The following is a 22164-nucleotide window of genomic DNA, read 5'->3' as shown; positions in this document are numbered from 1 at the left end:
TGTTTCATAGACTGGAAATATTTGTAAATAATGTACTAATTTCTTTTATGATAATTCTAGTCGGAGTTTAGGGAAAACAGTTCCTGGGGGTGTTCTTTTTAACTATTCTGGTTCCCTGTTTGTTTTTTAAACTGATTCTGGTGAAAATTTTGCTTGCTTCAGCTTGAAAGCTGGGTTTCACCATTGTTCTACAATGATTTAATTTCATCCTGAAATTCCTGACTGAAGTCCCTGCTTGGGTTTTTCAGGCAAACGTCCAAAGAAAGGAATGGCAACTGCTAAACAGCGCCTTGGGAAGATCCTGAAGCTGAACCGGAATGGCCATGCACGCTTCTTTGTTTAATGTAGCTGCTACTTCTACTACTGCTGTCTTTCCTACACAGACCAGTATTGAGGGCAACAGAGCCTGGAGCTGCTGTTATTCCTCTGCTTGAAGCAGACTTGCATGTACCATAGAAAACTCTGCCTGATGAACAAAAGAAAGAAAAAGAAAAAAAAAGGGAAAAAAAAAAAAAAGAACACACAAAAAAAACCAACCCAATGCTGCATTTTCACTGTGCCACACCTGCTCAGCAATAACCATACGGGAACGGGGAAATCTTCAGAGAGACACGGACTGTGAGAAATAGTCTCTCATCAGGGCTTGAATATAATTTGTTGCTGGTAGTTTCTGACCTAAATTAATGAGGGGAAGATGATGAAGGTGGTTTATCAATAATTTATTTCTGATAGATTTTTCACAACTTTAAAATTCATTTAAGAAACTATTTATTTGGAAGACTTTCTGTGGGGGGTTATTAATTTAGATGTAATAATGTGAAAGTTTTAAATTGTTTTGATAATGTGTATTTGGTGCAGTGGAGAGCCACATTAATTGTGATTAGTCTGGACTCCTAAATTTGATATTCAGGTTATAGTCTTAAATAGGGGTGAGATGCGTTATTAATTATTTTTTAAATTAAGGCATAAGGAATCTTATTTTTTTCCTGCTTTTTGTAGGCTATTGGCTGGGCTTCTGTTGACTTGCAAGTTGCATATTTTCTGCCAGCTTGATTATTTTTTGACCTGTCCTTTTTAATATCAGATTTATTTATTTAATGGACTAGAAGAGACTCCTAAAGACAGAAGAATTTTCTTATGTTGGTCCAGTAGCTAACTTGATTTAAAGTGCACCTCTTTCCTCCAAATCTGAGTACATATTTTCCTCCTGATGATCTGTGTGTGATGATTTTCTTCTGTAAAAAAAACTCCCTGAAATTGTATTTGTACTAGTTATTTAAGAGTTGGTACAAAGGAGGAAGACCCAATATATCTTTTGGAGGAATGGGGACATCAGTTAAGATAAATGTTTCTTCAGAACAGTTGTTCTCAAATAACTCATAAGATACACATTGCAGTTAAAAGATTTGGCATTTCACTTAATGTAGCATGGAAGAAGCATTAAAGTGTTGTTATTGTACGCTAAACATGTTTTACTGAGGAGTCATGAAAACAGAAGAACATGTGTTGCTTTCAAAGCTGGGTGAGACAGCAAATTAAAAGTCTTAACTGGTCCATATATATAAGCATTTAAGTAGCTTACTGGTATCAGAATGACATTTGTGTCAGGCTTCAAACAGAGCTGATAGCAAATGCCAATTCTGAATTATTGTAAATAATTTTGATTTAAGATTTGTATTTTTCTGTAATATAAAATGAAATATTTAACTTTTGAGGGATGGGGATGAAGACAGAAAGGGGAATTCTTTTACATGATTCTGGAAAAAGGGCATTTTGCAGGGTCCAGCCAAAATGTAAATGTCAGTATACTAATGACAACAATATTGTTGGTTGGTTGGGTTTTTTTCTTTTTTTGATTGGTAAGAGTAAAAATACTCCTGCATAGCTCTCCAAGTCATCAAATTGATTTTAATTTTCCACACCAGTTTTTCCTTCCTCCATATCCTATACTGGAATCTTCTATCTTCTTGTGGTTAAAAACAAAGTCAGTTTTATTTTCTAGAATATTTGTGCAGAGTTATTTAGGCTAGATTATAAATGCTTTTAATAATTTGTGGAAATAGTGCTGATGTCAGGTGTTCTTTATTGCTGCAGGGTCAGAACCAGTTAGCACTATGTTGTCCTGTTTCTAAATGGAGAAACATCAAAATATAGTGCCACTGCAAAAAAGTCAGGTAGCTTTCATAGCTTTACTTTGGAGCTTGAAAATGATAGTTTAGGAGTGTTTTTTGCAGTCCTACTTTTATATTATGACGAGTTAACTTCTTCTGTGACTTGTATGGGTGAGTTTTTAAACTTTTTTTTTGTTCGTTAAATAATGTTGCACCAAACCAAGTTAAAGTCTTTTAATTTTTTTAAATTAACACAAGTTCTCAACCTTTATAATATTGGGAATGGAGGTAATCAAAGATTTCTAAAATGCAGAAGATAAGCTAAGAAATATTCTTCAGGTGCTGAAAATGACTATAAGGACTTGCTGTTCTCAGGTGCTATGTTTTCTAGATGGGAATAGTTAACAGAGAATATTTTAACTATCTTCTAATATGTTCTCACCAAAGTAAGTCAAAGAAATAAACTATGTTGTCAATATTAGTTAAAATTCTATACCCATATAAATTTTCTCTTCATTTAAACTTGAGCAAATGGCTTAATGCCTGCCAGGATTTGGAAGCTGTTTTAGCTTTAGTATATTGAACCAAACTGTTTCCTTCCTGCTGGCTGTGCAATTTCTAATGATAGAAAAATCCAGTTTAGGGCAGCAATCAGATTCAGAGCAGAATAAAGAATGAGTTCTCTCTCCTTAAAGACAGATTTTTGTCTGAAGTAAAAGTAAGCCAGAATAGAATCTGGAGTAAGGAATTTTAAAATACAGAGTATCCTTTCTTGTACATGTGATTGGTTTATACAAAGTCTCTTTTCTGACCATCCATGCTATTTATCTGTATCTTACAGTTGAATTATAGATATGGCTGGACCCATATATATTATTTCTTCTTGGTTTTATCCTTTATATTGCTCTAATTTTCCAACTTTTTTTTTTTTGAGTGGCTCTCCACTGTCATGAATTTATGTAATAGTCTCTTCACAGGCTGTCAACAGGCATTCCCATTTTCTTCAAATATCCATGCTTCCAGCAGAAGTTAAATCTGATGTTCCAACTTAAATCAAGTAATTCAAAAGAAATTGCCATGTTGAGCAGTATTAAAAAAAAAAAAAAAAGGAAAACAACAAAGGAGAAAAAAAGAAATCTCCTGGTAGCTCACGAAGAGGATGTGGTGACCTCGCTTGTTTTGTGTACTTGTATGTAGAGATATATTTATTGTATTCTAGCTGAAATCGCTTCTGCACCAGTCTTTTTGTAGATGGACTGAACCTTGTGTTGTTGTAGTGGAGAGAAAAAGCCCAATTTTTTTCCTTGCTGTCTCACTTGGGGTGGAAGAGGGAGGGAGTACGGAACACTGGCTGGACAACAGCAAATGATGCCTGCTATGGTAACTTGTTTTCAAGGATAATCTTTTTTGAAAAGTCAAAGAACTTGCATTTGGCATAAAACTCAATTTCATATTTTTGTTTTGTAGGCAGAACAATAGGAAATGAAATATTCTAGGGGTTTTCACACTCTCTTAAGTTCTCATGTTCCTACAATTGCAAAACAAGAAACAAATATGAAAATGGAAAGACCACCTAGAAACTATATCAAAGATTCTTCCAGCAACTTTCCCTTTTCTTCTCCTATTATACTTGCTAATAAACCCTGGCTACAGGGTAGCCTTTGTTGACCTCTGAGGTAGATTACCTATGCAACCTATAATACTCTACATGAATTCATTCTTAAAGAAAATTTTGGAAGGGTTAGATGTTGAGAGTTAAAATTGTTTTCTGATCACACGGGGGGGGTTGGGGCTTTGATTGTTTTTTTTTAATTTTTGGTGGTTGAAGTGCTTGTGTTACCTTTGGTAGAGATGTAAAAGAGCACAGTGTCACGACCACATTTTGGACACTTTGGCTTTGCTCTGAGACATAAGCTGTCTTTATTCATGAGACCATAAAGTTGCGAGTGTTGAAAATTTTTGCAGGATTTCAAAGCCAGAGCTGGTGGGAATCTTGCCTACACCCCTTTTGGTAGCTGTGGAGACTAAGCAGAACTAGAATGACCCAGTGACTAGTGTCCTCTTTAGGCTCCACGTGCCCACCTGTCCCTTCACACTCCCACCACAACCCCCAAGCCTTTTGTCTTTCCAGAGTGTCATTCACATAATACTTCCAGACCATTAAAAGCTGTTGGTAGTCCTGGGGCTGAGTGAGCCCAGCACTACTCTTTGACAGAAGAAATATAAATGGAACCAAGGGCCTTACTGTTTATCGTTAACAAGATGAAAAGCTGCAACATCCATTTTTCCAAAAAGTAAACCCAAAAAGAAACAACCCTGGTAACCCTCTTTGTGGGAGAGTATGAATGATAAGTCATGCAGTGGATGGGAAATTAAAGTAGCACTGATAAGGAGATGCATGTTCTTCATAGAGTGCATTTCTGTTTGGAAAGAAAGGACTTTTTCTACTTTTAATATAAATTAAGCCATAAGAATTTCATGCTGTGGGAAGGGAATGAAAGGGATCACTTTAAGAGATTATATTGATATGTAATTGTCACTTCTGCTGGGAAATGTCTGTTGCTGCCAATGCTTTGGTGAATCTTTTTTAAAAAAAAGACAAACACGGAATTTTAAAAAAAAAAAGAAAAGCAAAAACGGGGCTAGTTCTTGGCTATATTTACTAGTTTTGTAGTAATGTTTTGCTGGCCCATTTGTCTTTTCCTCCTTTTTCTACTCTCATAGTCTAATTTCTATCTTTCCTTCTTAATGTTTCTGAAAATGTTAGCTTGTCTGCTCAGTAGGGGTCGGTGTATGTGTGTCTTCCTTTTTACAGAAACGCACTACTGTGTTAAGTATTTGGCTGGGAAATGGGATGCTGCAGCTTTAAGAGCTTTTTTTTTCAATTCATAACAGTATTTCCCATCCTCTTTTGCCTGCAGGCAGGGAAAGTGTATGTACAGTATTTATTTTGTTTTGATTTTACTTTAAATTTGTAAGTTTCTATAAGTAGTTCACATTGATTATTCTAGGGGAGGATAAGTGGCTTTGTTTAAATTTGTACTTGATATTCATAGTTTCCACTTTCTGTACTTTAAAATACTGAAATTAAAAAATTGTATGCTTATGTTTTGATTTTAGCACTGGAAAGTGTTTAATTTCTTCAGACTTATGCTCATTTACTTCAGTGTAAATACAGAAAAATGTACAGAGTATCATCAGGAGAAAAAATGCTTTTTTAGGTCCAATCTCTGTGCCCTTTGCTTGTTACATTTTAAAGAAGAAATTCTGTGGAGAAATGTGAGGGAATATTCTTATAACTTTTTTTAAAAAAATTTTTCGAAGTGCAAATTTCATTTAAATCCAAGTATATTATATGGCAACTAAATGCATTTTGTGAAGATGTGTATATTCTTTTGGAATCCTAATATAAAAAGGAGGTGGAAGTGTTTGTGTTTCATATGTTCAGATCTAGATTTGTAAGAAGGGTGTCAAATGGTATTTTTGTATTCTTACTCTTGGCTTTTGTTCAGGTTTGTCTCATGCTACTGATGGCTGATTCAACTTTTGATTTATTGCTTGGTTTGTTTTTTTCTTTTTCCTTGACACCTGTGCAGTTCCTGGAAGAAGAGCTTTCTCTTTCACACTCTACATATGCTTAGCCTACTTGCTTTTGTCCAGGACTTCCCTGCTGCTTTTTCCTTCCACACATCATCATCGGGTTTGCAGCTGCCAGTGCTCCCTGTTTTGAGTCCTGTGGCAGTGCAGTGATGGCATGTGGGTGCTTTCCTAGGGTGGTGGAAGCATGGCTGCCCCACCCTGCAGCTTGGTGTGCCGCCTCTTCCTCTGCCCCGCTGACCTGCTGCAGTGCTGTGCTGTGCTGAGGGTCATTCAGGGGAGCCTGAGATCAGTGATGCACCAATGGCACTGGAAGAAATCAGATGGCAAAAGGGTTTGATATCAGCATCCTGTTCAGCTGCTCAGGTTTGCTTCCTACCCTGGCTTCTAGTTCACAGAGAATTTATGGGTGACTGTAATGACTGGGAGATCTGTTCATTGACTTAATTGTGCCAGGTGCTTTACAGAAAAAGAACAAGAACACTGACCTCATCAAACCATGTACTGCTTAATGGGACAGTTGAAAACCCGTGACAAACTGGGAAGTTTTATGGCCTAAAGTTTAAAACATGATAGTGTTGCAGATTTGGGGAGCAGAAACTTCTATGCTGTTTCAAAAACAAATTTCATTTGAGTAGAGGGGAAAAATAGAGTCAAGTACAGGGATTGATGATGAAATATTTTTACATCCAGGTATCTGTTCCCATTGTATTTTGACATGCCTTTACATCTTTCAATTAATGTGTTAAAATTGATTTTAGATTTGGTTAGCCCAAGATTTGCCAAAGATCTGAAAGAGCTGTTTGTCTGTCAGAGCAACTGCATATTTTGAAAAGGTCTTAATCACTGTGATTGAATACCAATGCTACAACCTATGCATTTCCATTAAGTACTCATCTGGATTTGTCATACTCAGCTCACTGCTCAGAGTAATGTTTTGGTCTTAAAATGGTAGACTTGAGAGCTCCTCAGTGGGCCACAAATAAAATTTCCAAACCCATATAAAAATCTACACAAGCAACTTTACTATTTGCCCTTTTTTTTTTTTTTTTTTTTTTTTGCCAGATGCACTTCAGAGTTTTTTTTTTTTTTTTTTTTTTCTGTCTCAGCTATTTAATGGATGACAAGATAATACACTGGAAAACATGACATTTCCCACGTGCTGCTTTAAATGCTACTGGATAGCCTTCAGCAGCTGTAGCCATATTTTCATTAAAAGTCTGAGTTTCTGGTCATTTGCTTTTCTGTTTGCAGATAATGGAGAAATAATTGCCTGGATTATTCTTTCCTAAGGGACATGGTTTTAAAGATTTCAAGGCTGCCAAATCAAGCAAAAGAATTGAATTTCTAAAGTCAGGGAATGAACAAGATACCCTTCTTGGTATCTGAAGAATAAAGTACTGATTTTGCTTTTTAATCGATAGTATTTTGCTGTGTGTGAGGTAAGGTACCCACTGGTAAAGTGCCTATAGACTGGCTTTCCATTTCTGTACAATTTAGTGAAGTTCAGCTCTTTCCAGAGGGTTTGTTCTGACCTGCTGAAGCTGTGAAGCTTTTGTGGTGGCGGCTCATGAGTTAACATGTTCAACCAAACCTTTTCATTTGGTTCATTTTGTTCAGGTGGAACTTTGCATTCATGATGAAAACATGGCTAATAGCATGAATATGGTGAAGTCAATCATGCTGAGTGTTAGTTTCTGTAGAAACTTAGTTTTTTCTTTGTATAGAAGTATTTGTCCTGGGAGCCCTTGAAATTACACTTTAGTGCTGGTAAGTAATGTCAGCTGTCTCAAGCCAAAAGTTAATGAGGACTGAAACTGTAAAACCAGAATGTTACTGTTACTCCTTCTGATACAACCAGATTGTTGAACACCTTGGTTTCTACAATGGCAGTGGCTGAAATTTTTACCTGCAGAAGAAAATCTGCCATTGCCAGAGCTTATAGTATTCTACCTAACAGCTGGCTAATAGCACAGTTTGCTTTGTCTAGGCTAAGGTCAGATTTCTTGAAAGCCAATTACATTCAGTCTTTAGAATAACTACTGCAATTTTTCGAAGAATTGTGTTTGGCTTAATAGATCTATTTATCTGTACTGCTTCTGCTGTATTTGCTTTGGTCTTGGAAAAAATATTCTACTTTGGAACTTTTAAGTCACTAAAAAAAAAACAGTATACAAAGAGTCTGCTTGTTTGTGATGCTTTGCTCCAAAGTTTATTCCTTGTAAGAAATTTTTGCTGCAATGAGTGTGAGTAAAGTTCCCATCCATACTTGGAGGATGTGATATCTATCTGGAAGAAATATTTGCCCATGAATCATACATCTTGGTGGTAAGTCATAAAGATGCAAGTTGGCTTTTTGTTCTGGTTGAGCTAAAAGCCAACAAAACTCTAGAAACTGCCACTCTGGTCTCCTCAAATAGGATGTGGGCTGTAGAAATTTTGGTTTAACTTGGTGGCAGTTTCAGCCAAGTGTTAATTTGAGGAAGATATTAAATCTTGTGCTTCATTCTTAAGTTGATTTCTAGTTACAAAGGATTTTTTACTTTTTTACAAAAGTTCTTTGAATTGCTTTGTCACAGTTCTAGCACAGTAGAAATTTTCCTGTGCTCAACTAAAAGTAATGTCAGAACTGATTGTTCAGATGAGGTTCCTCCTTGAGTGGAACCATTTTGCTTCCAAGTCTGGCATATTCAGCCCAGGTCTGCTGGGAGTAGAGAGGAGAAAAATCTGTGAGCTGTGCAGTGCACTACTGTGAATTGAGTTGATCGCATTGCAAAGACTGCTGGACAGCTGTGCCTGTCATTAAGCACCACAAGTGATGCTGAACTGTAGTCTTGGGAGGGAGACCAAGCATTAAACGAGACATGGCATGTGAAGGATGCCTTTTTCCCCAGGCTTTTGCAGCAGGTCAGAAAAGAGGAATTGGTGAGATGCTTTGGGAAAATTCAAAAACACTCTATAACATGCCTCTTCTGGTGCTACAGGAAGTTACTTTAGACACTGGTTCTGTTAATGCATTCTCTTCACTGTTAAGAGGATTTCACTTTAAGTTGAGTTTATACAGAACATGAAAGATACTTCATGTTATACATCCCAGTTCCCTTATGAAAGAGGTTTGTAAGCAGAAGTGGTATGTGTTGGAACAACTGAAGTATTTGGAGAGTGGGAATTCCTGTGCAGCGCTCATGGTTCCAGTGTAGGTAATTTCCTCCATACAGTGCTCACAATACAGGGCCACTGCTATGCCCTGATCGCTTGTAGACTCTTTTCAGTAATGCTGACATTAATTTTCTATTGCCACCAATCTCAAAAAACTTTGAATGGTATAAAATACCAGCTACCAAACTGCAGTTATATTAGCTATGATTAAAGGAATGTCTTCACTAATCCTTTTATTATGCATTTTAATAGACACCAAAATAGTGCTGTCAGTACCCTTAAAATACCTAAATTCCATTCAGTCATTTCTGTATTTTTTTTTCTACACTGATGCGAACTCTCACTATATTTTACAGTTCATGGCTTGAAGAAAAAGCTAAGTTACAGAAAAAGCTGTGCTTGCACTATTGTGGTTCACTGAAAAGGATTTAAAGATTGGGAATAACACAAAAAGGAAATCACTGATGTCTTAAACATTCTGTGGAGTAATACCTCCAGTCATTAGCTGAAGCACTAAAGCACAGGTTATGGTATAACTTGATATCTTAAAGATGTCATGTAAACTAATCATATCAAAATGTACATAATGGTAGAGAATAGAAAGGAAACCATATATATAAAATAACTTTTTATTAATTATATACATGATTACAAGATTTTTCACTATCACTTGCATGAAGGAGTTGAACTGAATAGACTTAATACCTGAAAGACTAGGTTGATAGAAACCACTGCAAGTAACAGGGCCACAGGGCCATAATAGGGTTGGTTTCTAGCCAGAAGCACCACTGGGTTCTTTTTAGGGAAGAATCTGCTTAGATTTGCACACCTTGTCCACTCTTTACTTCTAACCAGTTCATAATAATGAACATATGATAATTCAGATGAGATTACTATTAATGCCTCGGTTGATACAGTGACAAATCTTTAAATATGTAGCTGTTCTGAGGGTTTTCAGGCGATGCTGCAGTTTGCTCTTTTGGGATCCTTGGTCAAAACTTAAGATGATTCAGAACTCCGAGTGCTCTTCTGGAAAAAAGTGATCTTGCTGCATCCTAGCCTGTCGTGGGAAGGAGGCAAGATGACCTTCTCTGCTGCCTGGGAGTTGCTTTCTCCTGTGCAGGAATTCTTTGAAGGGGTAGGCTTTGGATTGTGCTGCTGAATTTAACTTTTGTTTTGCTAATGTGATGAGGGCCGCAGGGGTGTGCTGGTGAGAGAAAGGGTCAGAGGAATCTTCTGTCAGCTGAGTATTCCAATTCCAACGCTGCCAGCCATGTGTGCAGAGCATGGGAAGGGTGGGACTGAAAAACATCTCCAGCCAGACCAGCCTCGCCTGGGTCAGCTGAGTTTGACCAGCCAGATGGGGATGGGGTTCTGCTGTTCCTTCCCTTCAGTGGCCTCCTCCTGTCCTTTGCATGGATGTCAGGTCTGCAGAGGTTAAACACATCCCTGTGATAAACGTGACAAAAAATAACCTGGAGTTATCCAAGCTGCAATGGTGTGAACTTTCTTATAAATGTAACCCCTGAGGTCAGCTTGGGTTTTTGAGCATTTTTGAAGTGCTATTGAAGTCTTTTCCAAACCAGATTTTCACTTATACTACTGGCATAATATGAAGCGAACCTCTGCATATTGCAATTTTGGAAAAGCACTTTCTAAACCATTGCCCTTTTGGTTTGTGTCATCCTTCCTTTGTTACTTTGAAATTGAGTGGAATGTAGCTTTGTCTGGTGTTCCAGTCACATAATAATGGAGGGGCTTTGCCTGGAAAGTCGTGTTAGTGGCCCTGAATCATCAGCATTTCTGTCACTGCAGTAACAGGATGGAAGGAGGTTGAACAGACACATTTTGCTTTTGTATAAATACATGTAAACTGAGCGTCTTTTGGAGACATTTAAAAACTCTACATCCCTCTGCTTGGATTTCTTTATTAGCTGCCAAGAAAATTGGGCTATAATGGGTCCAGATTCTGGTTGGTTTTGCAAAGGAGGATACTTACTGACAGTTTTTTTCCTATTTAATTTCTTGTGGTTTGATTTGTATACAGTCGCAACCAAGTTTGATACAAGTAAAACATGAAAAATCTGGTAAATTTAAAATTGATTATTTCTATATATTTTTAGGTTTTGTAGCTGGAAGCTACAGAATTGTAATGAGCATTTTAGAGATCTATATTGATTTTGACTTCTTCTCCACTTAATTTTTTTGCCTATGCTTTGCAGTGTTTCTGCAGTGAAATACTGCAATCAGTGAAATACTGATTCCTTCTCACTGATGTGATTCTCATACGTAAACCAAGACATTTCTGGCCTTCTCTTCTACGTTTTTCAAATTCCCAAAATCTTTGGGGAGGTTTCTGAGTGCAACTCTTGCTAGCTGATTTTCTTGTCTCCTCAAATGCTGTTTATATTTTAAGGTGCTAATTAATGACACAGTGTGAGCCCAAAGGTTGGCATACCTGTGGACAGCTAGTAAAACTCAACAGCCCAAAGAACTTCCAAATAAACACCATCAAATATTCACCAATACCTGGGATATTTAAAAAAATGTAACAGTAAAATTTAGAAAAGGATTTTTTTTCTCTCTTGGAGATGTTATGGCAAGGGACTTTTAGACCACTTTGAAGCATAGAACATGCATAATTTTTATTTTGCAAGGTATCTTAGAGATGTGCAGAAGAAGCATATTTGTCCATGCGAATGCAGCACATTTAATCCATGCTTTTCCCACAGGTAGGGTGGGACTTCTGAGGAAAATTCTGTCTTCACAGGAATGCAGTTGGACACAGGGTCAGGCTGTGCCTCTGATCCATGGTGTAATCCACTTCTCTATCTCTGTGACAGAACCTGAGCAAAATCTAGGTTTTGGAATTCCGTGGTTTGCACCTCAGATATGGAATAAGGGACAGTGATCATGTAGAAGCAGCAAAGGCAAAAAGGAAGGGATGCTGAAGATTGTGGAGGGAAATGAACCCTCTGATGTTACTTAGGTCAGCTGTTGAACAATTCTCTGCCAAGTCATCAGAAGGATGCCCTGGACACAACATTTCTAAAAGGAGCCTTTCTAGTGCAAGATGCTGGCTTTAATAGCTCTGATGTGAAGCATCTCTGATGTGTACAGAGAATGGGCAGGATTATCAACAGTTTCTGTTAGCACACCCTGAAGAAACTGCCTGATGCCTCCTCCTGAAATTTCCCAGTAGGTCAAGTAGGTTTTTGATGGCAAAGCTCTGAGCAAAGATGTAGTACCAAGGATATGTTTCTACTACCTGACTGGTAGAGTGTGTACAATAAATTAATATAAATTCATTTATACATGTGTTTACAGTTTTATATACTTAAATATCTTTATATCTTTATAGCAGTGCTATAGTGTCCCAGCTGGAAAGGGAGTGGAGACCCTAAGTGACAGTCTTTGCAAAAACTCTTACATTGTTTTCTTTCCTCCCTCTTGTTTCACTTGTATGTTACTGCTTGTCCTTTGTGATGTATCCTTTCTGGGATGGCAGCTGTTGGATGCTGGATGCTTGTGAAGTGCCTAACAAAGATATTTACCTTGAGCCAGGATTAGCTATAATTCATCTATCTGTAATACGCTGTTTGAGTAGAATAGAATTTCCCATTCTATCCATTCCAATCTCAGAAGATGGTAGGGATAACTCCTTCCTCTTTCCCTCTTGCTGTCCTGCAGACTCAGCACGGAGAATGCTTCAACAGACATAAATGTTTAGGAAGGATGCATTTCCTTGGCTGTGGGTCATACAAGATTGGAAAGCACAGCAAATGAATCAATTCTTCTGCTCAGAACAAAATGTGAAACTTGTGATTTTTATGACAATTCCCCAAATATGAGGGGTAAGGATGTGTTCATTCCCTTTGGCCACATGTGCAAGCAGTGAGGAATGAAAGCCTTTACGTCACTCCCAGAATATGTGGCTCATTTTACATTTCCACTTTATGTGTTTCTCGAGCATAGAAGAGAAGAATAGTAAAAAGCTGTGGTTTTACTCGAAAGCTGTGTTTTTATCCTTGAGCTCCTAACACAGGGAAGTTAAGCTAGTATTCCTGACCGCCAGGAGGAGCTCATGACACAGCCTGCAGCGTTCTCCTCCTGCTCCGAGCCTGTCGGGGCTTCTCAAAGAGGGAACTTGAACTTCAAGTCCGAGCAGTGCTGCAGCAGCCAGCCCCTTGATGCTGTCAGTGCTGGCATTTGATGTAGGAATGCACAAAATAAAACTACACCTGGAAAAGGTAAAACGAGCCAAACCCGAGCGCGGGTGGGACAATGTGCCATGGGCAGGTGCTGGGAAGTAAGAGAATGTGATTATCCATCATACTGTGATGGCTTTGTTAATACAGAGACTCCTGGCCTCAAACTTAACTCCCAAAATATGCCTTTTCCCCCCTTGATTAAAAAAAAGGCGAGGTGGCATAAAGATCAGCTGGCAGCCAGAAGAGGGGAGTATTCCCATGGTACAGTGCTTTTTAAAGTTTCAGTAAAGCTCTTTATAGACCAGTCAGTAATGCCACTCTTCACTAATGTGAATGTTCCCAGTTATCCAAAGGTGGCAGAACAAATTTATAAGTTAAAGCCTGGAAGTTTTTATTGTGGAAATGATGCTTGATTTCACAAAGCACAGAGCTTCACCTTGCAGCTGCTGATTTTCCTCTGTGACAAAGCAGGACAGAGTCACCAGCATTGAAATTGATGAAGAAATTATTTTTACAAATTTCTGCAAAACTGCAGGATTAATGAGAAAAACCCACTGTCTATCACATCTGTTCTGCTCTGTGTATTTTTGTACTTGCTTCAAAATCTAGTATTCAATATTGCCTCAAGGCTAACCCATTCTCTTTTCAATGAGGCAAGAGACTAATGTCTGTAACCCAGTGACTGCGGGGAATTTTTTCTTGCTGAGAGAAATTAGTACTGAACAGAGTCTTTTAGCCGTGCTCTTATCAGACCATCTCCCTTTATATTGCTTCCATCCCCAGCCATTGTGGAAACAAACATCCTGCCCAAAAAATCCGCAATCTACTGCTTCTTCTATGGAGCCTCTGGATTTTTGCCAGCAGCCCCTTGAGGTGGTCCCAGATGTGTTTGCTTTTCCTGTGCTACCCTGCAAATACCTGGTACAAACAAAGGACAGTTACGGCTCCGGAGGCTGCGCTTCCTCTGCTCTCAGGGATGTACAGTGGGAGATGTTAGGCATGAGGTACCCCAGAGAAATCATGACTAAAATGGCAGGGTCACAGTCAAAGGGATATTTCTGCAATAGAATAAAGACAATCTTTTTATTGCACCTCTCAGCTCGTCCTCAAGTTTACCTCCAGTTCCCATGAACTCAGGAGATGTATATGGGATGTCTTTCCCACATCATTCTTCATCAGGGAAAAAGCAAATTCCTTGCACCTATGTTGTGTGTGAAAGAGATTAGGTTTTAATACTGCTTTCCTTCAGTGGGTGGGGGGATGGGGGAGTGGGGGGGGGGGGGTAAAAACAAACAATTCTATTTTTATTTCAACATAACTTGGGCTTAAAATAGCCACTGCCTTAAAGTAAAGCCAAAATGGTTTTTTTTTATTCTATAGCTGTTTTGGGGAGAAGGCTGTTGAGAGAAGAGGGAATTGAAAATACCAACTAGTTTTTATGGCTACAGTCTCTGGTGGGGGGTTTGTGCTGTTCTGGTAGGCTTGGAGTTTTCAGTAGTCCTGTCTCAGAAAACCAACATTGCAGTCCTGGCTGTTGCTGTCAGTGGTTGAAGATATCCATGTGAAGGCACAGCAAATGCCTCTTCCTGCTGGATTTCCTTGTGTGTTTCCTTTTATTTTTTACTTTGATCTTCTCTGCTCCAGGTTGTCTGACAGAGTTCCCCTAGCCTGCTTTGCTCCATAGGTGTTTGTGCATGCTGTAAAACATTCAGAAGGATTTTATCAATTTTTAGGCATTCGCTCCTTGAGGAAGCATGGGTGAGAAGCCAATGTGATCTTTGCTGCGGGTTTGTGGTTGTTGGTTAAAGTGAGTGCTGAGTGTTACAGGAAAGAAAGAAAAAGTTAGTCTCTCATTATTGGGATCCATCTTGCAATCTATCTGTCACTAAAATGAAAAGATTGGAGGGAATTCAAAAGAAGAGAAGGAAAAAGAAATGGTTCCCAGTGAAAGCTACATATGTCATGCCTCAGCAGTTCTAGAAAGCCATGTGTTGTTCAGCTGGGCTGAGGGATTGTTACCATTGAAGGCACTTTATTGCTACTTTAAACTATGGAAAACCCCTGCTCTGCAACTTGTTTTCCTAACTGAAAGTACTTGGAAAAAGTTGATGTTGCACTCGTCTCTTGGATTTTGCAGTGTCTTTTGGAAGAATGTTTATGTAGACCCTGAAATTACTGCAGTTTTTCAGGACTGCAATTTACTGCATTATTCTCCCTCATGTCTCTTCACCAGTCTGCAGATAAACCCAGCCAGCTTTCTGAGATTCAGCTATGGCTGTCCTTGGGGCCATGTGGTAAGTTTGTCATGTTGGGGATGTGAGGGCATGTCCAATATGGCCTTCAGGCTTATTTCCAGGAACAGAACTGTGTCTCTGTGGCATTTGTTCTGTTAAACATTGACTTTCTATCAGCAGTGTTAGAGGTAAGGAAACCCCCTGGAAACAGCTCATGGGGATTTGCATGGTGTTTCTATGACTGGAGCACAATTTTTTTTAGTTTTTGTTTGTTTGTTTGTTTGTTTTAAGATGGGACAGAGAGGTGTTTTGAAGCATCTTTTGATACAAGGCAGGAACATCAAAAGGCACAAAGCACAGGGGCTGGTACTCAGTCCTTTGCAAGCAAGACTGACAAAGCAGAGCACCTTAGTGACTGAAGGTCTGAGATGCATTTATGCATTTTAAACAATGCCTGCCAATTTGTTATTACTTTTCAGAAAACACCCTGACCTTGCAGACTTACCAGATGGGCTTTTCCTTAACACTGTGTGCAATGCTAGCTCCAGCCAGAAACACAGCACCCTCTGTAAGTAAGCAGCCTGAAATAAAGGGCCAGATGTAGGTTGTGAAGAGTCAGAGAGCTTAAGCCCAAAGCATAATGAAAACTTCTATGTGATAGGAAAACGCAAGAGCCAAATCTGATGGTCCATGAAAAACTGGTAGTAACACACATTGATGTGCAGCCAAGGAGGAAGTAAGTTCATTTGTGCATTTGAAAGCACACGATGCCAGTCTACAAGTGTGGCACGGTCTCAACTCTTTGCATGGGAAGGATCACTGTAACATGCTGTGAGATCTGTGCCTGCCCCTCTGCCTATGGTGTGAGCTGACTGCTAGTCAGGGAAGGCTGCATTTCAAAGGGCTGATACACCACTTGATACCCATTTATTCCTTCTGCTAAGGCTTCCATGAGGAAACCAAATGTGTGGCTGGGAGCTCTTGCCCCATCTTTCATGCATGTGTGTTACCCAAACCACAGCAGAGAGACATGGAAGCAATGCTGTGCTAAAGACACCAAAAGAAGTTGACTTCAGAGCAGGGGCGTCTGTTGCACCCCTGGGTCCCCAGCCTGGCAACCTGGGAGTTGGCTGTAGCTATTTCATTTCCAGGAAAGAGGCTGATGCCATTGACTATTATTTGCCTAGTGAAATACAGGGAACTGAGGGGTGAGGGCTAGATGTGAACATCTGCTGCTTGCTATTTTTCCTCCCTCTCCTTCCCTGGAAATGTTTTGCAAGAATGCCTTGGCACTACCAGAACATGAGTACTGATGGCTGGTAGAAAGATCCCTGCTCCAAGAGTATCGTATCCTGGAATGCTCTGCACATGCAGACCACGTGGCTGGAGCGTCCTGCCTGACGGAGGAGCCGCTGTCTTGGTGCTCCAAGGACCTTGCAGCAGGACAGTGTTTTGCCAGATGCCCTCAGCCCTTAATGGTTCCAGAGAGCCCCTCGTGTCTGGGCCCTGCTTGTGGCACTGAGCCTTGCTGTCACCTTGTCTTCGTGGCCCCACAGAGCAGGGGTGCTGCAGGGACTCGGCTGTCGGGGCAGACTGGCCTCAGCCTGTGCTGCTGGACCAGCCTGTGCTGCTCTGCCAGGGCTGCTCGTTCCAGCAGCTATTGCCACTGGAAGCGGAGGGGGAGGCAGGTCATGTATCGAGCTGATTTCCTGCTAGTGTGGCATCTTCGTTTGCTAGAAAGCCCAAATGGATTTGCAGATCCCAAAGAAAATGCCATCTGCCTCATTACTGAGCTGCATTCTGTTCCTGCTCTATCCCCCAGTTATATTCCCCAACAGGGATTTATTGTTTCTTTTCAATCTGATGTTTTAATTTCAAATTCCCCTATCTTCCTGTGGTTGCCCCTGTTGATTCCCTTTCCAGAGTTGCTGCTCTCATTTGTGTCACCCCTGCCTTTGCCAGTTGGAGTGAGAGACTTGAGAGGTGAGACACTTCCATCCCTCAGAAGCAGCTTTACCTGCCCACCCCCTGCCAAAGGCGAGGAGCTGCTCTGGAAACACAGCAAATGAAAATACAGCCACAGAGTTGCCCAGGTCCTGCCCTTCCCACAGCGTTCCTGTGAGTCACATATTAAACACCCGAGCTGGCATGCCGGGCTCTGGGCTTTACAGCAGACACCAAAACCTGGGCAGGAGGGGGCTGGCATTGTAAGATAACTCGTTCCAAAGCAGGATAAGGAAGGAGGATGCACACATATGCATTGCTGTGGCATGCACAGAGCTTGGCCAAGGTCCCTGCTGCCTTCGTGCTCAACAGCTTCTTGCTCTGAAGAACCTACAGCAAAGCAGGAAGAAAATGGCCCTGGCTGCTTGCTTTGCAGAGATAAACAGCTGGTGGCAGCTGACAATGAGGCTTTTAGTGACAAGGCTGTCTTTCACATGTTGATCTGGTTTGGCTGACATGCTTGTTGCTAGAATCCAATTCTCACTAAATACAAGTTAAAATGGGGGATGGCCTGTATGTTACCTGGTAAAACATGAGTTAGGTGTTTGGTTAGTTTCTGGTGCCATCCTTCTGGCTCTGGGGAGGTGGCAGGGGTTGCACTGCCTGAGATTATATGGTGCTTTTGATATATAGGTGATATATAAAAAGACACACACTGTCTTTACAAGTTGCTGCTCCCTGTTGCCCAGGACAGACCAGGACGTGTGTTCCAGTGCTGTCTCATGGAGGGTGAGGCAGAGGTCAGAGACAACCCTTCTTGTTTCCCTCCCTTCCATCAGAGCCTTGGAAAATGGTAAGGAATTATTCCAAAATTTTGTGTAGTATAATATAAATCCCCATCGCCTGCAAATTGCTGGATAAGGGCCAAAAAGCCCTAACAATGAAACATGTTCCTTCCAGCATAATTGTATATTTGGCTTATATTTTATTAAATGACTAACAGCTGAGCAGAAAGGCCAAAAGGAGAGACTCCCCCCACCCTGAGTTATGTTCATGGCAGAGGTTGGGCTGTGTGTGAGTCAGGTGCTAGAGTGGGTGATTTTGCATAAAACACTGAGGTTTAACTGTGGATTAGACCATGAGTAGCAATCAAAGTGAGTGACTAATGCAGGTGTAAAGGGTTGTTGTTTTTTAATGTTTAAATTTTCTTTTTAATTCCTTGAAAGTGGGAAGAGAAGGAGCAAATCCAGGTGCTGAGGTCCAGTCTGAGGAGAACTGGAGACCTGAGGTGATAATTCATCAGCACTGGAGGGAGATTGAGGGGGAAACTAATGTAATGTATGAAGCAATATGGAAAGAGGAATTTTATTGCTTCAGTCAGCTCTCAAAGGATTCCATTCCAGATGGATAGAGCAGGGTAGATCAGGACCCCCCATCTATGGGGCCCACCATCTGACAGCAGCAAAAGCAGCAGAGGGTTTCTTCTGACTCTAGTGCTTTTACCAGGAGAGACCTGTCTCTGTAGCAGGATAAGATAGCTGGTATTAGTGAGAAATTACCTCTTTGTGAGGAAAGCTAGTGATGGGCAAGGTCATTTTGGCATTTTCCTCCATTTGGGAAATGTCTTCTTGCAGAATGTTTATGGAGAGGCTTAGGGATTAGTTTGCAGCTCTAAAGCTCTGCCTGGTTCTGGATTCTGGATGATGGTGCCATTGGCCTATTGCTGATGGGAGTACTGGCCTTGATGAAGACCCCACCATGGCACCCCTGCAGAGCAACAGCCCCAAGGATGAAGAACAGCTCCCATGGAGCAGCCTGAGACTCTCAAACTTGTTTTTTTTGAAGTGGCTGGAAAGCAGTGTCCTTTATAGCCCTCAGCCAAGGCCTGAGGTGAAACAAAGGCACTGCCTAGCTTCAGATCAAAGGCAGACAACGACCCCCCCACCCCCGCCAAGACCACAGCACTGATGCAGTGCTGCAAACCATTGGAATGAGGAGGGATGTTTCACTCTACGGAATTTTTTCTAAATTTGAAGTGCTTGAGAAGAATTCTCATTTGGGGAAAGTTTGGCTGTACTTTGCTACAACATTAGACTTCTCTGTTGGGTGTCTTCTGCTAGAAATGTTGAGATTTATTTTTGTTTGTGTTCTGTCTTACGCAGCTAAGAAAACAATTTTGAATAAGACAAATTGTCCTGTTCCAGGGAGGAGGTCTGATCTGGAGAGTGAAAACAGCTTGCTACTTGGAGGACTGTCCGCAAAAGAACAAAGCTCTCAGGGCATTTCCTTGCACTATGTTCCACTAGAGATAATGTAGAGCCAAGGTGCTGGCCTCAGGAAACACAGCTATGTGAGACAGACTCTTGTTAAGTGTTTGCTTCTTTGTTTTCCTAGGATTCGTGTGTTCCAGTGCCTGGTGGGCTGGCTCCTTTGGATCTGATGGGCAAGTGCCTTGGGTATTCTCTGCTCCTGCTTGTGAGAAAAAGGAATCATGTTAGTTCATCTTACAGGGATGGTGGTGCACTTTCCTGACAGTCTTTAACAGTTGGTGCTGTGGAAGAAGACTGGAGTCTTTTGTAATCAGGTGTGCGTATCTCCAGATTTGTGTTTTGCGTCTCACTGGCAACATGTGATGAAGAAATACTCATGAAAGGGCCAATGTTCCTGCACAGCAACATTAATGGGAAATTCAGTTCTGGATACACAGAAGTGCAAGTTCCTTGTGGCAGCTGAGTGGAGAGTTACAATCGGATGCCTAGAAAAGTGAGATGACACTGTCTGATCTGTGCATCCTGGAACTCAGTCAGCACTGTGGTTATAAAACATCTCCGATTGTAATGTCTGCTTTGGCAGACTGGTCATAATGAAGAGTTTTAAACTTGGTGTAGAATATAAATCCTGGTAGGAAGGAACTCTCAAGCCAACAGGAATTTAGGTGCTTGAAAACCTTGGTCTTGGTTTAGCCCAATTTTTAGCCAAAGTTTGGATTTGACACTTCTAAGTTCTCAATTAAAAGGTCATCCTCATATCATTAAGAGGTCTAGACTCACCATACCATCAGTCTGTTTTCCAGAAAAGTTACCCCTGTTGGAAGGACAACTGGAAATGTCTAAATGAGATGATAGAAGTGCTGTGACCTGAGCCAAGAGCAATTTTGCTGTCAAGGCAAAAAAAATTTCATTCGGAGAGAAATGTTAGGAAATAGTAGTTTTTTGATAGACAGTTCACAAGATTATATTTGTCAAACTCTGTAGAAAGAGAAGCCAATGGACATTATTTTTACATTTACACCTAAGGCAATTGCATGGATTTATTACTACAACAGGGGCTGCAAGCCTGTGCCTGATTTATTAGCTACTGTCCCTTTTGGTTTCTTAGCCATGGTGGCAAACGAGCTGTAGAATGCTGAAAAAAAGTTGAGCTGCATGTCTTGTCCCTTCAGCCTGTTTCTTGTGTTCATTTTGGTCTATAAACAAACATCTCTCAGGTCTCCTAAATAGATTTTCTGATTGAGTTCCCAGAACAGACCACCACCAGCCTCATTAAATCTTATTTATGTTACTTTCATGCATGAATATAAAATCTCCCATTCACTGCTGATTTTATTTAGTTAGATTCTGTGCCTTGTGGTGGACATTGAATTTAAGTGACATTTTTGGCACCAAAAAAGAGTAAATAGTGAGGCTGCAAGGACTAGTTTGACACCTGCATCTTTTGCAGTACAAAAAAGAAAGGGTTAACCTGTTCATGGTTATGTGATATTGATTGAGGACGCAATGAAAATACACCTGTAAATATTTGGGAATATTCCCTAGAAGCTGGGGTGTTTTTCAGGGGGTAGGTCATTGAACTGGGACTCTGGAGGTATAGTCTGTTTTCCCAGGGATGCCACCCGCTCCCTGCGTGATAGGAAGAGAAAGGTCACTCGTTGTTCCAGGTCTCAGCTCCCAGCTGAGAATGATGCTGTCTCCCTCCTCTCCTTTTCCAGCTTGCTTGTTTATCTCACTAGCTTTTTATCAGAGTAATATCCACTCTGCCTCTGTGCTGAGCACAGTGGGTCCTGCTCTTGGCTGGGGCTTCTAGTCACCACTACAGACACGATTCTCTCTTTGCGCCTGTCTCCTCCCCCTTTGTCCATGCTCCAGTGCTTGTGAGGTAAGATTAACAGCTAAAAAACCTCAAAACAACAATAAAATCAGTGTAAATGAAGAATGAGGAAGGAAAGAGCCAATGTATGTGATAAGTTGTGCAATAGGTTTGAGTAGTGTTTTTCTCCAGCCCTGCTGACTGATGATCTCTCTCTTGTAAAGGTACTGCACTTTGGGACAAGAAGGATCTGAGCCTGTCGTTTAAGTCAGAGGGGTGAACAAAAAGCAGCTTTGCCTCCTTCCTTTGCACTAAGAACATTGTGAATATTCTTAAGCATTGCCACAAGGATTAACATCCCTGAATTTTAATGTGCCTGGTGCTGGAATGTAGCTGAAAAGCAGAGCAGGCAGGAATGGTCTCACTGGGCTGTGGGCTCTGCTAGGAGACTCTTTGAAGCTCTGTTCAATAGCTTTCTATTACTCTTTATATTTTTTCCCTTTTCCATATTTTTCCTCCTCCTTCAACCAATGGTGGGGTTTTTTTTCTTTTTTTTTTTTTTTATAAACAGCTAGAAACCATCACAAAACCAGGTAGTCATAGGTCATTATGTCTGCTTGATTGTACATCTAAAAGCAAAGAAATGCCAGATAACTGAGCTGTCTTCTGTCTTGTGTTGTTTTTCTGACAGAAGCACTTTGAAAATGCCATTAAAGAGCTTTTTGATATCCTCAAGGAAGAGTTGGGTAGACACAAGGCTCATGCCCTTAAATCTCCCACAGCCTGATGAAAACTCACTGCCCTTTTTTTTGTCCATTGATT

The 22164-nt window shown here is 40.5% G+C and overlaps 1 protein-coding gene across 2 annotated transcripts in view; it reads left to right on the top strand.

The window, feature by feature from the left end:
- The window catches only part of KDM7A (lysine demethylase 7A), a 64135-nt gene extending 56247 nt beyond the window's left edge, over positions 1-7888 (top strand). For both annotated transcript variants that reach the window (XM_077783340.1, XM_077783339.1), the window contains exon 20: positions 249-7888. In XM_077783340.1, coding sequence (XP_077639466.1) covers positions 249-343 — 95 coding nt within the window. In that variant the 3' untranslated portion in view covers positions 344-7888. The remainder of the gene's footprint in view (positions 1-248) is intronic.
- The last annotated feature ends 14276 nt before the right edge of the window (positions 7889-22164 follow it).

The sequence above is a fragment of the Lonchura striata genome, chromosome 5, assembly GCF_046129695.1.
Source record: "Lonchura striata isolate bLonStr1 chromosome 5, bLonStr1.mat, whole genome shotgun sequence".
Classification (NCBI taxonomy): domain Eukaryota; kingdom Metazoa; phylum Chordata; class Aves; order Passeriformes; family Estrildidae; genus Lonchura; species Lonchura striata.
This window is presented reverse-complemented; position numbering and strand designations above follow the sequence as displayed.